Source organism: Prionailurus viverrinus, chromosome D4, assembly GCF_022837055.1.
Source record: "Prionailurus viverrinus isolate Anna chromosome D4, UM_Priviv_1.0, whole genome shotgun sequence".
NCBI classification, from domain to species: Eukaryota; Metazoa; Chordata; class Mammalia; order Carnivora; family Felidae; genus Prionailurus; species Prionailurus viverrinus.
In genome coordinates, this window is record NC_062573.1 from 27,406,658 (window position 1) to 27,430,558 (window position 23,901).

The following is a 23,901-nucleotide window of genomic DNA, read 5'->3' on the forward strand; positions in this document are numbered from 1 at the left end:
GGGAAAACCCAGTAGGCTCTGTTCGCGAGATCTGGGCTCTAGGCTCACGGCAAGGAAACCAGGGCCCCCACTCCTGGTTGCAGCGTCCCTGCGTGCACCCGTTAGCAAATATTCCCGAAGAGGGGTTGGGGAGGTGACGGCTGCCTTGGGCGTGGGGAGAGTGAGCCTTGCGGTGTAATGGAAAAAACGGATTCTGGAGGTGGACTTACTGAGGTGGGTGGTTTGAGCACAGCCCCTCCCACTAACCGGCTCTTGATCGTGAATAGTCTCTCTGAACGTTTTCTTTTTTCCATGAAATGGGAAAATGATACAGATTCGTGAGATGATGTATAGAAAGCCCTGCTCACGGTACTTGGCCTGTAGTAAGGTTTCAGTAAGTGGTCTCCATTCCTGTTATATGAGAGGCAACAGGTTCAAAAAGTTCCACTGACTTGCCCAAAGCCACCCGGAAAGCCTGAGCAGAGCTGGGACCAGGACCCTGGACTGCCTCTCAGTCTAGGGCTGTTGCAGTATGTTGTTAAGTTGCAGACAAAGTTCAGAAATAAGAGGCAGTTTGGAGAAAAGAAAAAAACACTGATTTCCAGCTTGACTTACCAGAACTGATGAGCAAAGTAACACTAAGAGAAAGGTAAGGAGGTGGCACCTCCAGGTGGAAGGCGAGAAGACATGTTAGTATAAATATGCAGGTGAAACTGCTTACCAGGTAGGAGGAAAGACAGGGCTGAGGCTCAGAGTAGCGGTCTGGGCCAGAGATAAACCTGAGCGATTCAGAGCAAGACCAAGACCAAGGGTAGTTAGACTGCTGGCGGAGAGAGCGTACAGAGGAATGAGCCTGGGCAGATGGGAAGGCAGGAATGGAGAAAAGAGACTAGAAACAGGTGATAGAACTAGGGTGGTCCTGAGGTGGGGAGACCCACAGGGTCAAAGGCCCAGTGCAGTCCAGGAGAATAAGCAAGAAGAGACCAGGAGACTTGGGGATCTGCTGGAGATAGCAGATTTGTTGGCCAAGGGAGGTGAGGAAGCAGACAGGACAAAAATAGACCTTTTCTGAGTCACATTGGTTGTTAAAGCAGATGGCAAATGGACCCTGGGCTAAACAGGGTCCCAGAGTTGAGGGGTTTTGAAGAAGTGCACCTTTGGAGGCCAGGAGGAAGCAACCAAAGGAAAGAGGGGTTCACTCATCCGTGATATGTGGGTGTGCTAGACCGGATGGCACATGTGTTCTGTCAAGTTTAACTGACAGTCAACCTCTGGGTGAGGCTGAGCAACAGACCCTGACTACAGAGAAAATTAAACGCAGCGCTAAAGTAACTCAGGAACTTCGTGCTAAAGAAAACCATTATGGTTTTGAATACTTTGTGAATAAGTGAAAATTAAAGGGAAAAAAGGTGAAACCACATTTAAAAATACAACCATGCCACAAAAGCAAATTAGGCTGATGTCATTTGTGATGACATAAAAGCCTTCAGTAAATTAAAGTAGTGCTATATAACTTACTAGAGTAAGGAGAAAAAGACAAATTTTTTATTTCATTCTCCCTTTTTAAAAAGCCAGTTTCCAGAGCTTTCTGAGGCGTTTTCTGCTTGGGTAATGAATCAATGTTCAATATATAGAAATGGGTGAGAGCATGTGGGAAGGTCTTAAAAACAAATTAAAACCAATGAGGGATTTTTTTTTCCTGTTATTGGCAAGAGAGGGCAAGGAAGAACTTAGCTTTGCAGAAACTGGGGTAACCCAGAGTGCTGGGTCATGGGGATCAAGGTAAAGGAGGGAGACCCAGTTCCCAGACCTGAGACCCCTGGGTCTGAGGCTCCAGGGGTCAGCCCTACTATGCTAAGCCCCTTCTTAAGTTGGTCCCTATAAAGCATCCTACCACGTGGTAATACTACCTAATCATTTGCCATTCTGTGCTCTAGCTACACTGAACTATTTTGGGTTCCCCTAAAGCGTCATGTTTTCTTACCTCCAGGCCTTGGCATAGGCTGTTTTCTGAGCCTGTAGGTTTCCCACTCCACCTCCATGTACTGAGCCATGACTGACCACCTTCTGGTCCATTAATCTTCCTCTCAGATTCTTCTCGGGTCTCCCCAACAATCTTCTCTGGGCTCCCAAAAGACTCTTATTTGCCCACTTATTATTTCTTATGGTAACTGTGCCTCGTCTCGTCTGTCTTCTCTTTAGATTGTGAACTTCTTTGGGTTGGGAACCATTTGGAGCACCTGCTCAGCACGAATAGCCTAGGGATACCATGGTGAACAAGATAGTCCATACCTCTGCCCATATGTTGCTTAGATCCTTCCTTGAATTATAAGTGTCCTGCAGGGCCAGGAGCTCCTTGAGAGCAGACCTGGACTGTTTCTGACTATATCCCTAGCACCAAGCACACAATTTCTTAGCACTTAATAGGTGCCAATAAATATTTTCTCAGTGCCCAAGTGCAGAAAAGGAAAGATGGCATGAATACTGAGGCATAGCTGACTTCATATGTTTATTCCTCGGGCCACATTCAATCTTAGGCAAACATGACTGTTCCCTGGGTTGCTCCTGAAGTCAGCTTTCTGGAAAGTTCCTCTGAGGAAGAAGTGAATTGTTGATCCACCCAAGTTTCCCAACCCCAGCCGCCAAGGACCTGGTGGTAAGTGGCCAAAGTGTCTGATACTCCCAAGTTTCTCAGTTGTTCCATTTACAGGCACCCTTGCTAGTCACACTCCCACCCACACCTACTTCCTGCTTCCTCAACCTTGGTCCCCATCCCTGTGACATAAACATCATTTTTCTACTGTCCCTGAGAAAATAAGCCCACCATCACACCCTGGGGGGTATGGAAGGTAGAAGTCAGCTCATACTGACTCCCTCAGAGAATTTTGACCTGTGTATACACATCTTACCTGCCTCCGTTTTCCAAATGCGACCTCACCCCCCATTCAACAAATAATTTCTGAGTGCCTAGTATGTCAGGCACCTCGCCAGGCACCAGGAATAAAATGGGGAACAAAGAGTTTTCTTGCAACTTGTAGTTTACAATAAAGATCTTCAAAAAGTAAATTTGAAGATCTACCGGGGTTTATGAAACGGTTCATGAATTGGGCAGCACTCCCTCTAGCAAGTAGAGGAATTGTACAAAATGAAAGGTTTTTCTAGACAGAGAGTGGGGCAAGAAAGGTACTCATGAAAGAAAAGGATTGCTCCAGAGAAGGCTGCTTGCTAGGGAAAAACAAGGTATCTTATCGTGCAGATCACCTCATCTTTCTTTGGGGGATGGAGAGAACCCAGGTGGCAGATTTCATTGCCTCTCATGGAAAGAAAAATTTCCTGACCTGTTAAGACCATATTTCAGTGGGGGGTGGGGGAGGGTTTGAAACTGCAATTAGATTGGGTACTAAGCCCTGGTTTGGGAACTTGGTCTATGTGACACCATGTGGGGCCTATGGTTTTCTTTATTTAACAATATAAAATCATGAATTATAATAAGGGCAATGAAAAAAACAAGTTGAGTGCTGGTAAAACTAACAAGGGGAGGGGCTTCTTTGCATGGGGAGTCATAAAGAGTCTTTTTTTTTTTTGAGAGAGAGAGAGAGACAGAGAGAGACAGAGAGAGTGCAAAGTGGAGGAGGGAGGGACAGAGGGAGAGGGAGAGAGAGAATCTCAGAAGGCTCCATACTCCACACGGAGCCCGATCCCATGACTGTGACATCATGACCCAAGCCTAAATCAAGATGGGGACGCTCAACCAAATGAGCCACCAAGGCACACCCAGGAAGAGTCTTTCTGAAGAGTTGACATTTAAGGTGAAAACCCCCATCCCAAATTCCTTCCAAATGATAACAATCTCTTCCTGTGTCGGATCACCACATGAGACTGAGACAGAACATTGTCCTGGAAAAAGCAGGACATTCCAAACAGGGTTTGGAATAAGTCAGGCCTGGGTTCCACTCTCAGCTCTGCCCCTTCCAGAGGAAGAACTTTTCAACTTCCTGCCACAGGCAGGCAAACACCACCAGAGGGCAGGAGTGAGGATTGCAGCAGAAGAAATGTGTGAGACCCCTAACAACCCAGACCTGTCCACCCAGATAGTGGTCTCATTCCTGAACTCTGATTCCCTGGTCTGTTTCCACTGCCTGTGGCTTCCTGGGACCTTCCCTACCCTCAGACCTCATCCGGACAGTCAGCAGCCTTATCTCCCAAATTAGGATAGTGGATCTCTATGATGTGTCTCTACTTGCTCTTCTCACCTTTAACTTCCAAGAGTCCCCAAAGCTTTAAGAACTTTAATTCTTCTCCCCTCACACTTAGAGATGTTGGCAATCTTATCTCTTCACTGGGTTTTAAGATCTCATGTGTCCTCATGGGCAACTCCCAGACATTCATCACCAGCCCAGACAAAGTCTTCTCCCTGGTTGTCTGCTCAGCTCACAGCCATTTCTAAAAACAGCCCAGTAGCTCAGAATGCCCCATAGCAACCCTGTCTCAACCATGGATACTGTCAACCTGAGGACAACCAGATTGATCCAGACACATGCTAAAAGATACTATCCCAGGGGTGTCTGGGAAGCTCAGATGGTTAAGCATCATACTCTTGGTTTCAGCTCAGGTCATGATCTCACAGTTTGTGAGATCAAGCCCCTCATAGGGCTCTGCACTGACATCGCAGAGCCTGCTTGGGATTCTCTCCCTCCCTGTCTCTCTCTGCTCCTCCCCTGCTCTCTCTCTCAAAATAAATAAACTACAAAAAAAAAAAAATATTAGAGAGCCTGGGTGGTTTAGTCGGTTAAGCAGCTGACTCCTGATTTCAGCTCAAGTCATGATCTCACGGTTATGGAACTGAGTCCTGCATTGGGCTTTGTGCTAACAGCGTGGGGCCTACCTAGAATTCTCTCTCTTTGCCCTTCTCCCCCCTCCCAAATAAACATTTTTTTTAAAAAGATACTATTCCAGGGGCACCCGGGTGGCTCAGTCTGTTAAGCATCTGACTTCAGCTAAGGTCATGATCTACAGTTCGTGGATTCGAGCCCCGCGTCAGGCTCTGTGCTGACAGTTCAGAGCCTGGAGCCTGCTTTGGATTCTGTGTCTCCCTCTCTCTCTTCTCTTCCCCCACTCATGCTGTCTCTCTCTCTCAAAAATAAACATTAAAAAATTAAAAAAAAAAAAAGATACTATTCCAGCAAATAAGCACATGAAAAGATGCTCAACATCATTAGCCACAAAACCACAATGAGATTGCAACTCACACTCATGAGGATGTCTAGAATCAGAAAGACAGATCATTACAAGGACATGGAGACACAGGCACCCTTAGACACTGCTGCTGGGAATGTAAAATGGTGCAGTTGCTTTGGAAAACAGTTGGCAGTTCTTCAGAAGGTTAAACACAGAGTAAACATATGCCCCAGCAATTCCACTCCTCACATATACCCAAGAAAATGAAAACATGTCTACACAAATATAAATAAAATGTAATACAGCCATACAATAGAATATTATGGGAAAAGAAAGGAATGAACTACTAATGCATGCTATAACATGGATGAATCTGACACTGGGATCTCGTCATGGGGTATTCATTAGTTGAAACTTGCAAGAACATTCAAATGAGATAAATTTTGGGGAAAAGAGGTTGGATGTTGCAGGGGCATGATGGATATCATCAAATATTTACAGGACTCCAATGAAAAAGCTGGATTAGTAAACCCCCCCCCCCCCCCCCGTGGCTCCATAGGTCCAAGAATGTTAGAGATTTGGAAAAACAAGAGTTTTGTATAGGGGCACCTGGATGGCTCAGTCGGTTAAGCGTCCAGCTTCGGCTCAGGTCATGATCTCACAGTTCATGAGTTCGAGCCCCGCATCGGGCTCCGTGCTGACAGCTCAGAGCCTACAGCCTGCTTCAGATTCTGGGTTTCCCTCTCTCTCCCCCTTCCCCGCTCATGCTCTGTCTCTCTCTCTCTCTCTCAAAAAATTAAAAAAAAATTTTTTTTAAATCTTATGAGTTTTTTACAAAGACTGCTTACCTAACTAAATAATAATAAAAGAGGGGCGCCTGGGTGGCGCAGTCGGTTAAGCGTCCGACTTCAGCCAGGTCACAATCTCGTGGTCCGTGAGTTCGAGCCCCGCGTCGGGCTCTGGGCTGATGGCTCAGAGCCTGGAGCCTGTTTCCGATTCTGTGTCTCCCTCTCTCTCTGCCCCTCCCCCGTTCATGCTCTGTCTCTCTCTGTCCCCAAAATAAATAAACGTTAAAAAAAAAAAAAAAAGTTAAAAAAAATAATAATAAAAGATAAAGATGCCTTATTATTCTAGAGATAAAGAACTTTGTTTTTCTAAGATGGACTATATTGGCTTATAAGGAGTGAGCTCCCCATCACCAAGGCATCCAACTAAAGTCAGGCATGTTACAAGGCGGGGGCTCCAGCATTAGCAGAGGGATTCAAGTAGAAGAGATCTCGTTTCTTCTACTTTAGGGAGCTTGGATTTCTTGGCATTTTAGGTTCCCATAGGTGTCTGGAGATAGAACTTTGTTAGTTCCAGATTGGTGGGACCTGATTTTGGGGTCAATACAAGACTTCCTTGTACTGATCTGTATTATCTGCTGCCACTTTGGCCCTCTGTTCCTCAAAATATACTCATTTTTCTGGTTGGGTTTAAAGGAGGGTAAGATAATTAATGTCAATCAATACGGTTTAAGAGAAATATGGTTTGAATAATGTGAATTAATACGGAAGAGAAATGTGGTTTGAAATAACGGTCACACAAGATCACAAAATTGATGGGAGGCAAATCAGGGTTTGTGCTCTCAAAACCAGAGTTCTCAGGCCCTCCTTTTAATCACATTGCTTGTATATCCAAACACCCAAAGGGAGATGGTGGGGGAGGGGGAACTAAGCATCTGACAGCCATTCTCTGCCCAGAGGTTTTCACAATTCACTCATTTGGTGTTATGAATTGAATTGTGTCCTCCACAAATGTGTCTGTTGAAGTCCTAACATCTAGCACCTCAGAATGTGACCTTGTTTGGAAATATCATCTTTGCAAATGCAAGTAGTTAAGATGAAGTCATTAGGGTGGGCCCTAATCCAAGGTGACTAGTGTCCTTATAAAAAAACGAGGATTTTCACACCAACATGTACAGAAAGAGAACTCCATGGAAAGAGGCACAGGGAGGAGATGATGTCTATAAGCCAAGGAGAGAGGCACGGACCAAATCCTTTCCCCATGGCCGTCGGAGGAATCAACCCTGCTGACACCTTGATTTTGGATTTCTAGCCTCCAGAACCGTGAGATGACACATTTCTGTTGTTCAAGCCACCTAGTTTGTGGTATTTTATTATGGAGGCCCCAGGACACTAATACACTGGGTCATTGAGGAAATGTGCATGGAGTGCCAGCGTGAGGCACAGCAATGGCTAGTGCACATGTAGCCAAAGCACCCACTATCTGCAGGGAAGGAGACAGGGAGCAGAGAAGCCAGTGCCAGGATGGTGAGAGCAAGTCACCAAGGCTATCAAATGAGGACCCCAGGGAAGAAACCCTGGCTGCAGGCCACTGGGGAGGCTAACACCTTTGTGGAGGTTCTTGAAGATGGGGTGGGTTTTGCTCATGCAGGTGGAGGAAGAATGAACAAGTCCCATGCAGGAACATGCAGATGGCTGGGCCAGGAAGGACTTGTGGGGACTGAGGGGCAGGGAGTGAGGCTGGAAAGGTGGGGAGGTTTTGTGTGTGTCTCTGGGGTGAGCAGCGTAGGGATGACAGGTCCAGGATGGGACACTGAAAGATTGGTCTCAAGTGGCCCATGACATGGGAATGTGGATTTCCTCAGCTTCATTTCTTCTTTTTCCCTCTATCTGCCACCTACTGAAGCACCTGCATCACTGAGAGCTCTGGATTTCAAAAGTTACCACCCACATGAGCTTCTCCCAAGTCCAGTGTCTCACACCAGCCCGCTATTCTCCGGGAAGAGCACAAAGTGGGAAGAGAAGCCGGTCTTGCTCTGCACTCTGGGGTCTTACAACAGTCACTCTGAGCCTCAATTCCCTCATCTGAAAGATGGGGTCAGAATCCTCACACTACCTCCTTGAGTAAGATAATGGGCATGTAAGAGCCATACAAATTGTAGTGTGCCATGAACACACCGGGGCCAGCATTTCTTTTGTCAGAAGTGGGGCTCAGGACCGGTCAGACTGGACCCGGTCAGGGTGGCAGGGTGATTGTTGGTAGGATTTAGACAGGTAGTCCTGGGGGGCACTGGGTGGCTCCGGAAGCAGGGAAACAATGGTCTGATGCCCCAGCAAGAGAGGAACCTAAAGGCCAATCAGAGACAAGGTGGAAGATGACCTGGTCCCTGGAATGCACAAAGCCAAGAGCTGGACAGGAGTTCCCAACCCAGGAGCTGGCTGGAGTCCTATGGACTTCTCAAGTTTCCCCAGGGTCCTGCCATCCACTCCCAGAATCCCTCAGTGCCAGGCTACCCCCCTGCTAAGCTGCCCGCTTCTCATTCAACTGCTACAGCAGCTCGGAGGTGCACAGCTGGTCACATGCACGCTTAGCTTAGTCGACCACAAACAGAGGCCAATGGCATAGGCTGTTCCCAGGTCTTCTGAAGAAGTTACCCCTCATGGGCATCGAGCACTTTCACTCAGCAGAGAGAACAGCAAAGCAATCCCAATTTACAAATGGGAGAACAGAATTCCAAGATTGCAAAGGGTCTTTAGCAAGTTCACCAAAGTGGTGTATGACAGGACTGCCTTCCACAACACAAAATGGTTAAAAATGGGGACTGTATTTGCAGAATGCTCAGTTTGCCTGCCGCACCCCCCCCCCCCCAAGCATTTTACGTCTCCAGCTCTGAAAACCTTACACTCGGTCCTGAACCTCTGGAACCAACAGGGTGTGGTTAGCCAGCCTCTACTTTGTCCCAGAGTGAGGAGGAAGAAATATGCCCACTTACCAGAATAGAGTCTGGAGCCAGAGAGCCCTAAAGAGGCACATTCATAGAGAGGAGAAGCTTTGGATTTGGGCATAGCTGGATTAGGATCCCAGCCAGGCTAGCTATTTACTGGCTATATGACTCTGGCTAAGGAACTTCATCTCTTCTGGTGTGTGTGTGTGTGTGTGTGTGTGTGTGTGTGTGTGTGTGTGTGTTTTGAGAGAGCGAATGGGAGCAGGGGAGGGGCAGAGGGAAAGAACCTTAAGTAGGCTTCATGCCCAGTGTGGAGCCTGACACGGGGCTCAATCCCAAACCCTGAGATCATGACCTGAGCCGAAATCAAGGGTCAGACCCTTGAGGACTGGGCCACCCAGGTGCCCCAGTGCACTTCACCTCCTGCTACTTCAGTTTCCACATCTGTAAAATGGGGATTACAGTTTATTATTTCACAGGGTTTGAGGATTAAAATAAGAATCCTTTCTCAATAAATGACCATCTGCTTCTTGACTGGAAGCATTAGTGCCCTCTAGTGGCAGATATACATCCTGCTCATGCTGATGAGTCTGCAATGTTACTTCCAGAACACTGAGTAGTCGGACTGGTCAAGGCAGATTTACCAGGATTTTTCTTTCTCTCTTTTTTTTTTAAGTTTATTTATTTTGAGAGAGAGGGAGAGGAAGGGAGAGAGCGAGAGAGATAAAGAGAGAGAGAACGAGTGGGGGTAGGGATAGGGAGAGGTAGGGGAGACTCAGGATCTGGAGCAGGCTCCGTGCTGACAGCAGAGCCCAATGCGGGGCTCAAACTGAAATCATGACCTGAGCCGAAGTGGGACGCTTAACCAACTGAGCCACCCAGATGTCCCACTAGTATTTCTATTGCAGTTTTTGGAAGACATCTCACTCATCAGTCCTAGAGGTGCAGCCCACATCTGGCCTCCTCACTGGTCTCCAGCTACCGGTCTATCCCTTTTACTCCATCAGCCTAAAACAAAGCTGACGTTTTCTATCAGTTCAAACCCTTACCTACTCCTTGGAAGGGCTCTGGGGTAACAGAGTAAAGCAGGAGTAACTGAAGGATTCCTGTTGCTGAAGAGAACTTGGGATTGTACCCCATTCAGATCTGTACAGCTGGAAGAGAGCTGTAAGCTCATTTTAGTTCAGGCCCTATAATTTCAGCTGAGGAACTGGAGACTCACAGAAAGGAAGTGCTGTGGGGAGGGGGCCAAATACCAGCCAGTGGCCAGGCGGGGGCTAAAACAGGGTCTCTGGATTCTGAAACCTTCCTCACCAAGTACCACTCCTGCTTCTCTAGGGTTGAGGTGGGGCAGTGCCTTAATGGATACCCATCTCCTCACAAACCCCTCCTGCCCTGGAGTGAAGTCCCTTTCATCAGACAGAATAGCTCCAAGGGTAATTTTCTTTCTCTATATGCCCTCCCAATACCTCTGGGACAAGTTATAAGATACTTGGTCAGAGATTATGAGGCTGACCTAATTGGCTCTAGGAAGAATTTCTACACTTGCTGCAATCTTGGTGGTTTCCCTGCAGAGCAACTGTTTGGCCGACCTAACCTTAAGTCTAAGTCAGCTGGTAACTTGACTCCCTTTTCAAACTGTCAGCACAGCGGTATCATCAGCCTCATTAAAATTGATGTCAGCACCACTTGACAGGGCTGGAGAAAAGGGAAGGTCATGGCCTAAGGGTAGAACCACCTTCATGGTTCTGTCTCACCTTTCTCTGGGAGTAGTGTAGCGCAAATAGGAATGCCAGAATGGAAACATGGGACTGTCGTTAACTACCCTCATGCGGGCACTGGTCGGGAGTCCTCATGCTGGTGAGGAGTGGGGACTAGCATCTTACACAATGCTTCTGCATTCCTGTCAGAAGTGGCCAGCACTCTTGGGCTTGGATTCCTGGAGCAGAATGAGAAAACTAAAGGTAAGAGCACCAAGATGAAAACTGGGCCATGTGGCTTCTAGGCCAGGTTCTTTCACTTCACCAGGAAACCTTGGGCTAGTCCTTGATTCACTTGCCTGTGCCTCAGTTTCCTCGTCTCCACAATGAGTATTGGTTCCTTTTTATTTACAAATGTTTCAGATGCAATCAAGACATTCCAACATATTACAAAGGGAGAGAGCAGCTGCTGTGGCTGGAGGGCAGGTGTGAGGAAGAGACCCATTCCACCTACGCCCCGCACAAGCAAGGTGAGACCAGCCATCCAGCCCAACACAGCTCCCACCCAGCTTAGACAGTTGATAACTCACATTTACTGCAAAAGCTGAAAGCAAACCTGCTCAGTGAGGGTCTCCTTCAGATGGGAGACAACTCCAGAAATAGGGTCCACTCTGTGGCCTCATCACCAAAATGCTTGCTTGTCAACAATTTAAAAATAATCTTTAGTCAAGAGCAGGTGAGCCTCAAGGCCCTCCCAGAGGGCAGCATGTCACAGACTTCTGGAGAACCCTATTTAAAAAAAAAAAAAAATGATAGAAATGAAAACCTGGCTTGGTAATTTCCCGGACATCTTTACCGGCCACATGTAGTAGGTCAAACTGACATTTTACAAAGTGAATGCCCAAGAATGAATGACCTTCAAAGGCCCCCTAGAAGTCCCAAATTAGTGCTGCAGTCTCACCTGCCATTCCTGTATTCTTACCCATCCTCTAGGCAAACTTGCCCATTTGAATCTAAAGGTACTTAATCAGGTGCCAACCTCAGACCCCTGTTCATCATGCTCCTCCCTCCTTCCCCCATTCCTCTTCTAAACCGTTTTATTTCTAAACCTGTAGTGGCAGCATGTACAGCTGAAATATTTTTTCTAGTAGACATTCCCAATCCTTCTAGATGGATGCCACCTTTCCAGTCTCTGTATTACTCTCACACTTACCGGAGCTCTAGCTGCAGGTACTAGTTAAGTATCACTCCTGCGTCTGTCTTCTCTTCCCTACTAGTTACTGTGAGCATATCCAACAGCTCGCTTGTCTCCATCCCAGCCCTCTCCCACTTGTCCAGCTAGGGTGTCTGGCACAGCCTAAGTGCTTTGGTAGATACTGGAAAAATTCTGTAAACTTAAAGAGGCAGGAAAACAATCATCCAAAGTTACTGTTTGATATTTGGCAATATATGCAAAACCTGGGTACAGAAGAAATTGCTTTATAATGTTCGAAGATTTGCCAAATGGCAAAGGCCTTGTGGCTGAAGAATATATAGTAGTACCTGTTAAACCAGAAATAAAAATTTAATTTTTTGGAATTTCCTTAGCAAGAAGCAAACTCCACTTTATAGCCTAGAGACTTCAATTTTAAAGTACACGATTTGGGAGTACCATTGACACTATGTAACTTTTTCTACACACTCAGATTCCAATCTTTAACACTACTTCTATGCATAAAAACCCTACTCATATCAGTAGCTTATAGTGTTAAGATCAGTAGCTTATAGTGTTAAGATTTGCTAAAAGAATCCTCAAATCTTCTACTACAAAAAACATTGACAACAAAGTCACGTATCTATTAAATGGTTGCATTGAACACGCAGACTGCCGAACATCTTACCCCTCCCCCAAATCCCTTTAGGATCTTTAAGAATAGAGAAAATTTCCATCTTCTGGAAAAGCTGAGTTGACCTTGGGCAGTGCCTACCCGCTTCCTTGGCAAGGCTTTTCACATGTCATTCCTCTTTAGCACGCCTGTCTTGATAACAAACCATACTCTGTTCACTTGTCAGTCAAACCCTACGTGTTTTGGCCTTGATGCAAAGCCCATTTTTTTTCTTCAGACCTTCCTGTCAGTGAGGGTCACAGACCATCAGTGCTACAAGAGACTTCAGAAGCCATTTGGTCACACCCCCTCAATTTTACAGACTGGGAGGTGATCCAGAGGTCAACACAAGGTTATAGAGGAAACCACTGGCAGGGGCAGTAATTAGAATTAGGATCTCCCAGAACACTAAGGCTTTTCCCTTTATACTTTTTTTTTTTCTTAACTCACCTGTTACTTGAACCTAACATTTTTTATTGGCTTTCAGGGACTCCAGAGCACTGAATTTCAAATGTTGTTTTAAAAAAGTCTAGGGGTGGGGCGCCTGGGTGGCGCAGTCGGTTAAGCGTCTGACTTCAGCCAAGTCACGATCTCGCGGTCCGGGAGTTCGAGCCCCACGTCAGGCTCTGGGCTGATGGCTCAGAGCCTGGAGCCTGTTTCCGATTGTGTCTCCCTCTCTCTCTGCCCCTCCCCCATTCATGCTCTGTCTCTCTCTGTCCCAAAAATAAATAAACGTTGAAAAAAAAAAAATTAAAAAAAAAAAAAAGTCTAGGGGTGCCTGGGTGGCTCAATCGGTTAAGCGTCTGACTTCAGCCCAGGTCATGATCTCATGGTTTGTGGGTTTGAGTCCCATGTTGGGTTCTGTGCTGACAGCTCAGAGCCTGGAGCCTGCTTAGGATTCTGTGTCTCTCCCTCTTTCTGCCCCTCCCCCACTCGTGCTCTATCTCTTAAAAATAAACACACGATTAAAAAAAAAAAAACCAGTCTACTCCCAGGGCACCTGCCTGGGTTGCTCAGTTGGATAAGCGGCTGACTTTGGCTAAGGTCATAACCTCATGGTTCATGAGTTTGAGCCCTGCGTCCGGCTCTCTGCTCTCAGTGCAGAGCCTGCTTAGGATCCTCTCTCTGTCTCCCTCTCTCTTACCCTCCCCCACTCGTGTATGCTCTCTCTCTCAAAAATGAAAATTTATAAACAAATAAGTAATAGTCTACTCCCACAGTAGAGAAATGAGAATCAAATTTAAGTGTTCAAAGATCCTATACACTTGTGCATTTCCTCTCAATCACCACCTAATACATACAAATGCCAGAGAAACCAGTTCTGTAGTGTTTTAACATGAGCTTACAATTAAAGTCTAATTTAAAAATGTAAGCATACAACTAGGCTTTACCAAAGAGGAACGTGTTTATTTCACTTAAATTCTTAAAAATACTTTTTTGGCAGTTGACACACAAAATGTCCTAATGTAAAAAAAAATCTCATTAAAAAGAAAAGAAAAGCATGAAAAAACAGACCCAAAATGTTAAGATTTTATTTACAAAGCTTCTTTGTTGTACAGAAAGTAAAAATGCTGTTACAGTCTCGGTGTAACTGGTAGCCACAGACGGTTGACTCACCAATCACAGCTATCCACGCTACAGCAAGAGTCTTACACGAAAACCTAACAAACGCTTACAATTTTGTTGGGGTGAAGTCCCCAAGCTTGGTGGTGAATTTCCAAGAGGGACTAAATGGAGGAAGGTGGAATGTCACAGGAACTATTCTTTGGCTCTTTGGGTGGGTGGGTATCCTGGGGTTTGTATCACAGCTACCTTTTTTTTTTTTAAACAGCTACCAAATCCGTATGAGCAGTCCAACCAATACTGAACAGTTCTTTTTTTTGCAAGTTATTTGGGGTCTTAATCATCTTCTCCTTCATCGTCTGTTTCTCTCTTCCTCTTTTCACCTTTCCCACTTTCTTCCTCCTCTGCACAATAACAAAAATTCACTTTAAGACAATGGGAAAGGCATTTGTCTAAGTTACTGCTAACGGAGGTAACAACAATGAACTTCTGATGGTTGGGAGATGAAAAAAATGTTAAGACTGATCAAATTGGTAGGTTGTCGATTTTAAGAAGGACAAAATGCACAGCATTTCAAATGACAGCAAGGTTAACCCCGTTTTCTCAACTTTAATCTGCCATCTAAAAGATGACTCAAATTGTAGCAAGTTAATATTAACTCAAAACGTATTTCTTAGAATTCTTAGGTATTTGAGCCAAAAACACCTATACATCATCCTGTTCTTTCCAATTAGTAAAAATTCATGGCTATGTCAATAAAATTACTTAAATTTGCATTATGTTTCAGAAAGCTCCTTGAAGGCAGGTACTGGACCCCAACTCTTGTATTCAATGTAAAATCTGGTCCAGTACCTGGCACAGAGAGCAGATGTTGAGAAAGTATGAACCAATGGAAAGCAGAGCAAATAATCTGGTACACTGAAACCTATACAGGTAGGAGAATCTATACTCTCAATGAGTAATAAACAGGTGTTTCACTGGTTTTGGCTGTGGTAGGGAAAAAGAATTAACTGTAATAAAACTGGAAAGGTACTATTTATATACTCTGCAAAAATTATGATCCAATTAGAAAGACTTTTTGTCAAAAGAGAGAATTCCAAAACCAGAAATCTCCTGTGTGGCAGTAACCCAAATGATGGGGGTCTAAAAACACATTTAAAGTGCGGGACTGAAGGCCAGCCTCCTGCCTGCAGACAGGCATTATTAATCACCGTAGAGCAGGAGGTCTGTACCAGCACAGGCTCACTGACAGGGCTATATAAGCCCCTGTGAAGACCACCAGGGCAAAGGGAATTTTATTTTGTTCCCTGTAGTTTTAAAATTCTAAATTCATGGACATTTCCCCATGACTTTTAACTTAGGAGGACCAACGTGCGTGCATCAGACCCACCTTCATCTTCATCTTCATCCTCCTCGTCTTCATCTTCATCAACTTCTCCATCGTGTCCAAATTCTTCTTCCTAAAGAACAGTAAACAGCAACCACTATTAGGTTGATCTGCCAAGCTGAGACGTACAAAGAGAAAAATAACTTGCCAATAAATGTAAAAATTCACCAAGGAGAAAACTTTAATATTATCTTTATCTACTTTAATGTTCTGAGATCTGTTCATTTTTCTGAATAAATGAATTAAAATTTTCTTTAAAAACTGCTTTTCAGAAGTAAGCATTTTATTTCCCAGACATGTTAATTTAATATACTATTTATAATGGATAATTCGAGAAATGATTAAAAATTTTTTGTTATTTTTTTAATGTTTATTCATTTTTCCCCCCAAGAAACAGAGAGACAGCACGAGGAGGGGCACAGAGAGAGGGAGACACAGAATCCAAAGCAGGCTGCGGGCTCAAACCCACAAACTGTGAGATCATGATCTGAGCTGAAGTCGGATGCTTAACCGACTGAGCTACAGAGGCGCCCCTAAAAATTTTTAATTTTAGAACAGGTTCAGACAAAACTCTCTGTATTCCCATCCTTATAAAAACCTTTTAGGAACTTAATTTCATTAAATACCTATGAGATTACATAAATGCTCAGCCTTACTTTTTTTGTACTATAAAGAACATGCTTTTTGATGACATTTCATTTTCTTTGCCTATCTTCACGACCTCCCTGAGGTCTGTCAAAGTTAGGTCAATCCTTTCTCCTGTCCTCCTTGGCAGTCAGCTCCTCAAAGATACTATATTACTGGGTGTCCCATAAACTAGACTACCTGCTCTTTCAAGGCAGGACCACATTCTTGTTTAACTTTACATCCCCAAATCTTGAAAACGGCAATCGTAGAACGTATTTACCGAATTAGGCTCAACATACAAGAACAAGTTCAGACTTGGTAAACATTCCCTCCCGTCCCTTCTTCAACACAACAGAAGGGACAGACCATATATCAGCTCTCAACATTTCCAGTTTTCTCATCCTATGGAATGAACACTCAACTCACTACTTCCTCCCAATAAGTTAAAGGGTCAAGACTGATAAGTCCACAGAGCCAAGCATTTCACTTAGTATTTACTAAAAGGGGGGAACAGGAATTAACCATCAAACTGTTAATGGTCTATTTACAAGTTTACTAATTGCATTGGAAGTCCTTTTTCTTTTCTTTCCTTTTTCTTAAAAACAATACAAAATAAAATCACCCACATTTTTAACTACAAATAGGAAACAGAGCAGCAAACATAGTTGCACCAACCTCCCCACTGACTTCGTCTTCATCATCTTCCCCTTCTACATCTTCGTCTTCATCTTCATCGTCTTCATCATCAAACTCTTCCTCCTCACCATCCTCATCCTCCTCGTCCTCCTCATCTTCTCCTTCTGAAAACAGTCCAAAGGAATTCATTAAACACCCTTGATGGCCCATAAGGCACACCTGCTAAGGTGCTGGGGCACTTCAGGTTGAGCCACAGAACAAATGCTGTGCTACACCAACGTCTGGGAAACCCATGCCCCTTGGTCGCCCCCTTTCTCCCAGGCTGCTGCAACTCAGTCCCTTTGTCCATCATGATGCCATTACATCTGGGGACCAGGAGTCCTGGCGGACTAGATGTATGCTACAACAGTCAGTGATGAAATGATATTATCTCTGGGATTTGCTTCAAAATAAGGAAGGGGGAAGTGGGTAGGGATGTGTATGTATAAAATAAGATCAGCCACAAATCAGTGATTGTTGAAGCTGAATGATGGGAACATGAAAGTTCAATTTACTATTATTCCTATCTTTGTCTAGGTCTGAAATTTTCCATAGTAAAAAGTTACCCCCCCTCCCAAAATAAATAAATAATGAGCTCCTTCTCTGAGGGAAGGGCATCACCATAAAGCCAGCTGCCAGATGAGGAATCTAAGAGAGTAATAACCCTGTGAGAGGAAGGAAATAAGAGGCAGGCTGAGAGGTACCTGCACCCTCTGCGTCTCTACTCCATTTGGCTCAGGCCTCTAGGCAACCAGTTCTTACCTCTCCTGGTCCTGAAGCTCGCTGTGCTGTCCTGCTTCCTAGTCTCTGCATATTCTTCCCTTTCTTCTCTGCTTGGCTAACACTGATTCAAACACCTGGGTCTCAGTTAAACATCACTTTTTTCTTAATTGATTTTTAATGTTTATTTCTTTTTGAGAGACAGCATATGGACAGGAGAGGGCCAGAAAGGGGGAGACAGGATCCAAAGCAGGCTCTGAGCAGTGAGGACAGAGCCCAATACGGGGCTTGAACACACAAACCATGAGATCACAATCTGAGCGGAAATCAACAGTTGGACGCTCGGGGAGACTCAGAGGCTGAGTTGATTAAGCATCCAACTCTTGGTTTCAGTTCAGGTCACACAATCTCATAGTTCCTGAGTTTGAGTCCTGCATCAGGCTCTGTGATGACAGCACAGAGCCTACTTAGGATTCTCGGTCTCCCTCTTTCTTTCTGCCCCTCCCTTGCTCGCTATCTCTCTCAAAAAAATAAACTTAAAAAAAGGAAAAAAAAAAAAAAGCAGGGGATTGGGCGCTCAACTGAGCCACCCAGGCACCCCTAAACATCACACTTCTCCAAGGTAGACTCACCAGACCTCCTAATCCCAGCTCACAAGCTCTTACAGAAGCACCTGATGCTTCTCCTTACCTCATGCTTTACTCACTTGTGATTATTTAACATTTCTCTTCTCAGTAGACAGTAAGCACCAAGAAGACAGGAACCAAGTCTGGTTTTTACCTTCAGAACTATATACCTCAGTGCCCGACACCTAAGAAATGCGCAAATTTGTTGCCTGACTGATACTCCCTCTCAGGAGCTGCTCTCCACCCTCCAAGTAATTTCCTTACATGCTCCTACACACACAGCCATTCAACCTGTTTAAAGTGAGCTTAATTAAATAGACAAAAAGGCACAAATGGTTTTCAGGAATAACGGAGAACCTGCAAGTGAAGGGAATAAGTGAACATTTGGAACAAAGGGGGATGTCCTATTCTGTGTCCACTTTACAACCTACATCCCATCCTTTATTACCTTGTCTCAAATCTGCCATAAAACTGCAAAAGTGCTACCAGAGTACTACACTATTAATTTGCACCCAAGCTGCCTGATAGATTTCCTCCTCTACTTTTCTTGCCCATTTCTTTTTGTGGATTTTTATCTTTAAAGAAAAAGACATTTAAAATAATGCTTCAAATACGGTAATACCAGATTCCAGCAACATCAGGAATTCTGAGAGTAAGTTTTCTTCATGCTGACTTATGTGAAAAGTGATCGCTCTGCTTCCTTTTAAGCCAGTGGAGAGGCGAGAAACTATTTATCCTAAGTGGCTCAGAATCAGTGGGTCACCATGCAAGGAAAGCTGCTTTATTTACATTTGGATATAACGGACATGTACCTAGTATCTACGAAGTGCTAGGTCTTGTGAATAAAGATGAAAAAGATAGTTCCTACCCAAGAAGATCGTAATAGCATAGCTCAAAGTGACAAGAACAGCAGAGAGACAGGTTATGAAAGAAGTAAATGAGGGGATGCTTTAGCACGCACAGAAACCTAACCTAGCTCACGGGCATCAGGAAGTGCAATCTGGAAATGCTGACAGAGCGTAGTTTGTGAGGATTAAGTCAGACAGTAACCAAGAAAGGGGAATAACTGGAACAGGCAGGGAGACATGAGAGATGATGGTCCTTTTAGTAAAGGGTAAACCACAATTACTTCAATATGTTAGGGCACAGTCTATGATCTCTCCAAATTCAAGACTAACTAGCTAACAAGCCATTTTTATTTCGAATCATTTGAAGGCTTCAGTGTCCCAAGGGCTTCTTAAAATTCAACAGAAGTCCTAATCCCAAATTAATGGAATGCCTATACACATGCATACTATTTTTCTCCATAACATCAACATTCTGGAGCTTCCTCATGACCTTTGAAAGGCAAAAATTAGGTTCACTGGATGTTATGGCCACTCACCTTCATCCTCCTCTTCTTCATCCACACCATCCACCTCGGCATCTGAGTCAGGCGCTTCCCGATCCTCTCGGTCATAGCCATCCAGGTAGGTCAACTGAGGCAGGAGCTTAAAGACACTCTCTCGGTAGTCATTCAGGTTAGTAACCTCACAGTTAAACAGATCCAGGCTTTTCAGATATTCCAACTTTTTCTGAAGAAAAGGGTCAAAAAACATACTTTCTAAACCAAAGGAACATAAGCAACAAAACCCATCTCTCAAAGAGGTAAAATTCTAGGCTCTGTTCAGTTAGCTGCTACCGACTCAGTTTTATACTCAGGAAAACATTTCAAGTCCTTTGCAACCTTTATAGTAAGTCACCAGATTTTACCTTCTACAATTTACCTTCTACATCTACCTTCTCAGAGAATGGTCTTTTTCTGGCAGCATTAGTAGTTTTAAGAAAAATAAATTTGAAAAAATATTTAAACTAGATCTTTTCACTGTATGAGACAAATCAAACAGGTTCAATAAATTTGGTTCAAAACTTAAGTTTTAACATCTAAGTAACCCAATAGTCAGTAAGAACTTGATGGATATCAAGCCTAGTCTTCAAAGCTCTGGGGTGACAGGATGGGAAAAAAATTCACTCAATCAATCAATTCAATCTTAAGGTAGTTGAGATTTCTATTCGAAGACACAAATGTGAAACACTAGAGAACGGAATATAATAAAGCACAAAGTGTAGTGATACGGTTACTCTCCAGGAAGAGAGGAGGCAGTACAGGCTGGGGAAAGGGTGGGGGACACTCAGAGTTGAAACTTCAGGAGAGGAACATTACTCTTTTTTAATTTGGGGGGAGGCGGGAGATCAATACTATTACCAGAGCTTTCTGATATAAAATTCTTCTGATTTTACCATACCCTGAAATTTTGTGGCAATACCTCATTTGTTTAGAACTTTGTCTTCTATCTGAAACACAAAATAGTTGAGATTTAAAGCTTGGGCCAAGGAAAGTGCTCTGAGTAGCCAAAGTAGATAAGAAACTGTCCATTTGTTTTACTCAGAGATTCATTTGTTATTACAACTGTGTACTAGTATTTCTATCCCAGCTCTACTAAGTTGTGACTCAAGGTGAAAGAAGACGTTGGGAGGGCAGAGGTAGTATATTATAGGCAAGTAAGGAAAGAGCAGCAGAAGTACAGCAGAGCCTCTTAGGAAGAAGAGGGACAAGTGTTTAAAAAGCAAACATAAAACATGAAGCAGCATGTAGCCTGGAGCCCTCTAGAATATGGCCAATAAGCCCGGAGGGCATACGACATATAGCTTCATAAATATCACTTTTAATGGTTCTGAATCAGGAGAAAAAGCTTGGTATTCTCTGAGAAAGTAGTACTAACACAAAAAAACTAAGAGGATCTCTGTGTAAAGTTGAGTTGGAAAACATAAACATCGTTTGAAGGCTTTGATGTTTTATTGGGAAAACTATTTCAACATTTACAAGAACCTGGGAAGAAATGTAGATGAAAAAACCTTGTCATCAGGAGTTGAGGTATATGACTAATTCTGGAGAGTTACAAAATTATTTAAAATTCTTTGCCCTAAAGCAGGGCTTGGCAAGTCAACTGGCCCATCCTGGTCCACTGCCTGTTTTTGTAAAACACGTTTCATTGTAACTCGGCCATGTATTATGTACAGCTTCTTTTGTGCCACAATCACGGCAAAGCTGAGTAGTTGCAACAGAGACTGTATGGCCTCAGAAGCCCAACAGATCTACTATCTGGCCCTGTAGAGGAAAGGGTGGCTGACCCCTGCACTTACAGAATCTTCATCTTCCTGGTCAAAGAGGTTCCTACACGTGTTTTATTTTCACTGAGCAGCCCTTGGGAACAGACAGCCAAGCAGGGAACACCGAACAGGGTTACGGCAACAGGCAAATGCACTCCTCAAAACACCAATGTACAATGATCCAAGAGTTTATGGATCAAATAATGTGCTTATGTAAGTTAGTCCCCTGAGGTCATAAGAAAGGTGTCCCCGAACTTCTAATGACAGGGAGAGCTGCTTTTATGTTGTGTAGCTTTCAGATTAGGTTCCCCACTGGGCAGGCCCTGACCTCCAGAAGCCCAGGTAGGACTTCTTGCCAAAGAGGGAAAAAATGTCGAAATACCACCCCAGACAACTAGCTGACACACTGGGAACTCTTTTCTCGTCACAAAAAGGTTGACTCTATACCAGCTAAGATATAACCACAAGCAAATTTAGGCAGCTTTCCCAAAGTCTAAAAATTCTTTACTCAAGGAACGAGCCATTCACTTCTCAAAATTATACTCGGGAAATGGATGTATAAAAATACATACAACCCCTCATCTTTAATGTTCTACAGTGCCTCAAGCCCTTTCTCTAATTCCATCTACTATCACAGTAGACAGGCCTCCAAGGCTCACCTATTACTGAAACTCCATGTATCTGTGAGGTTTTTGGCTACTTAAGAAAAGGACCCATTATGAATAATTCAAACATGCCAAACAGTATGCTAGAAAACGAAGTGAAAGCAAATAACAAAATTCCAAGTAATTGTAGTACTCCAGAATTGCTTAAAATATTAAAATTGTGCTTTAAGGCCCCAAATATACTACCCACAGATTATTCAGGACCCCAATGTAATGTGTAAATACTGCTAAAAAAAACAAAAGCAAAAAAGAAACCCAAAAATCAGAATGCTACCATACCAGAAATTTGGCCTAAAACTAATAGGCTAGCCATAATAAACATTAAACATTTTATTAACAATAATTTTGCTTGCCTTCTTAGAATTTAGAAGGGCTTTGGGGGATGGTTTGGATGGCCCAGGTCTCTTAAAAAAGGTGTCCAAGGAAGTTTGAATTGATGCCTTCTTTGTCTCTCGATTAATGTCCCTGTAGCAAGCAGAGGCATTCACAATCATTGCATTGACTGTAAGAACTGGGCTCAAAGTAGACGGTGTTCAAAATGTACGTGGTTAATGAGGATGAGGATGGTGTTTTTCCCATTGAAGAAAACTTTCAGAAGACAAAATGGACCCAACATTCCCCCCCTTCACCTTCTCCTACAGCTTTTTTTTTATTCCGGGATATAACTTCCGGAGACCTACCCTAACACCCCTAGGAATGTGAACAACAAGTTCAGGAGAATGGCAGGAGCCCAGGCTTTTCCACGCGGGGTGTGCAGCACTGTGGCTCTGTCACTGGCTAGCCAAGTGTGTGACTCTGGACAAGGGATTCAGACTCTCCCAAGCCTCAGCTTCCTCATATGTAAAATGAGGGCCATGTTATTTCTATTCTATTTGTAGAAATATTTTTTGAGGAATACTAATGAGACAACACACATAAAGCATCTACTACAGTGTATGATACGTAACAGATCCTCTAAAAACGGTAAATACAATTATGATTATTTCTCATTCTTCACTGTCCTTGGGGACTGAGACTTTCACAACCACCAAATGGCCCTCATTCATCAATGACCAGGTCAGAACACCCAAGAAAACAAATCCCATACAAGGTTTGCTTCTGCTCTGCCTCTGTGTGCTAGGACACTGACAAAGGCTTCTGGTGAAACATCAAAGAGGACTCCAGTTGGCATAAGAATTAGGCAACAGCCAGTCATCCAGCATGAGAAGGTACTGTGTGGCACTCTGTTCTAGAAAAAAGGTGTTCTTACGCTCACAATGACTGTGAATCGATAGGCCTATCATTGACACATAAACAATAAAGGCTTGGTGTAGCCTGTCAACTGGGAGACACCAGCACTTACTTTAGTACTCCTGTTGGAATTCCCAGTTTAAGGTCAATTTGAGTATGAAATAAATTTGTAGGTAAAAAGAATACGTCCCAAAGGCAATGGAAAGAATGGCAGAGTTGGATTTGCATCGCTAGATATGTGGCCACTGAGTAATTATTTAAACTCTCTAAACTTGGTTTCCTCATCTCTAAAAGAGGTACAGCTCTTCTCTTTTCTCTGGGTTCTAGGAGGACACATTGGGCAAATGTTAATGTCCTCAAATACAGCAAAACTCAATAAATGTTTGCTTAAATATTGGAAATGGGGATTGGTTTGGAGGAAAAGAATAGAACCAGTAAAAAAGGAAGGAGCCCAAGTACCTGGGGTGTACCTATATCAGAAAAGGGGACAAAATTCATGAAGCAAAGCTAAGAAACAGGATCCTAACATTTGAGAAATATGAGCTAAATGTGGTCCACTTAATGAAACATAAAAATAAAGGGACTCAATAAAAGGCAATTTAGCCTACATTGGAGTAGAGCCTTAATTATTGATTAGAAGGGAAAAGATGCTATAATTCTGGCAGGAAATCCTTTGTTAAAAGAAGTCACAATTTAACTACCTTCCCTTCCTTGAAATACTAATAAAGCATTCTGTACAAGTGATGTGAAACCCAAATATTTTAATGTATTGTGACATCAGAATTGAAAGAGATAGTACAGAAAGA

General features: G+C 43.7%; 1 protein-coding gene and 1 long non-coding RNA gene across 4 annotated transcripts in view; one reads left to right on the forward strand and one right to left on the reverse strand.

Moving 5' to 3' along the window:
* Positions 1 to 6: 6 nt before the first annotated feature.
* LOC125150059 (uncharacterized) lies at positions 7 to 15,683 on the forward strand. 2 transcript variants are annotated; one of them, XR_007146150.1, is made up of 4 exons: positions 7 to 213; positions 2,517 to 2,635; positions 11,011 to 11,117; positions 15,377 to 15,683. It is a non-coding gene; the product is annotated as an uncharacterized LOC125150059 (long non-coding RNA). The 2 variants fall into 2 exon arrangements; XR_007146151.1 differs by lacking the exon at positions 11,011 to 11,117.
* Positions 13,969 to 23,901, reverse strand: part of ANP32B (acidic nuclear phosphoprotein 32 family member B) — a 24,482-nt gene continuing 14,549 nt past the window's right edge. For both annotated transcript variants that reach the window (XM_047829379.1, XM_047829378.1), the window contains 4 exons: positions 19,435 to 19,624; positions 16,705 to 16,829; positions 15,406 to 15,475; positions 13,969 to 14,419 (listed from right to left, as the gene is read on the reverse strand). In XM_047829379.1, the coding sequence (XP_047685335.1) occupies positions 14,352 to 14,419; positions 15,406 to 15,475; positions 16,705 to 16,829; positions 19,435 to 19,624 (453 nt within the window). In that variant the 3' untranslated portion in view covers positions 13,969 to 14,351. The remainder of the gene's footprint in view (positions 14,420 to 15,405; positions 15,476 to 16,704; positions 16,830 to 19,434; positions 19,625 to 23,901) is intronic.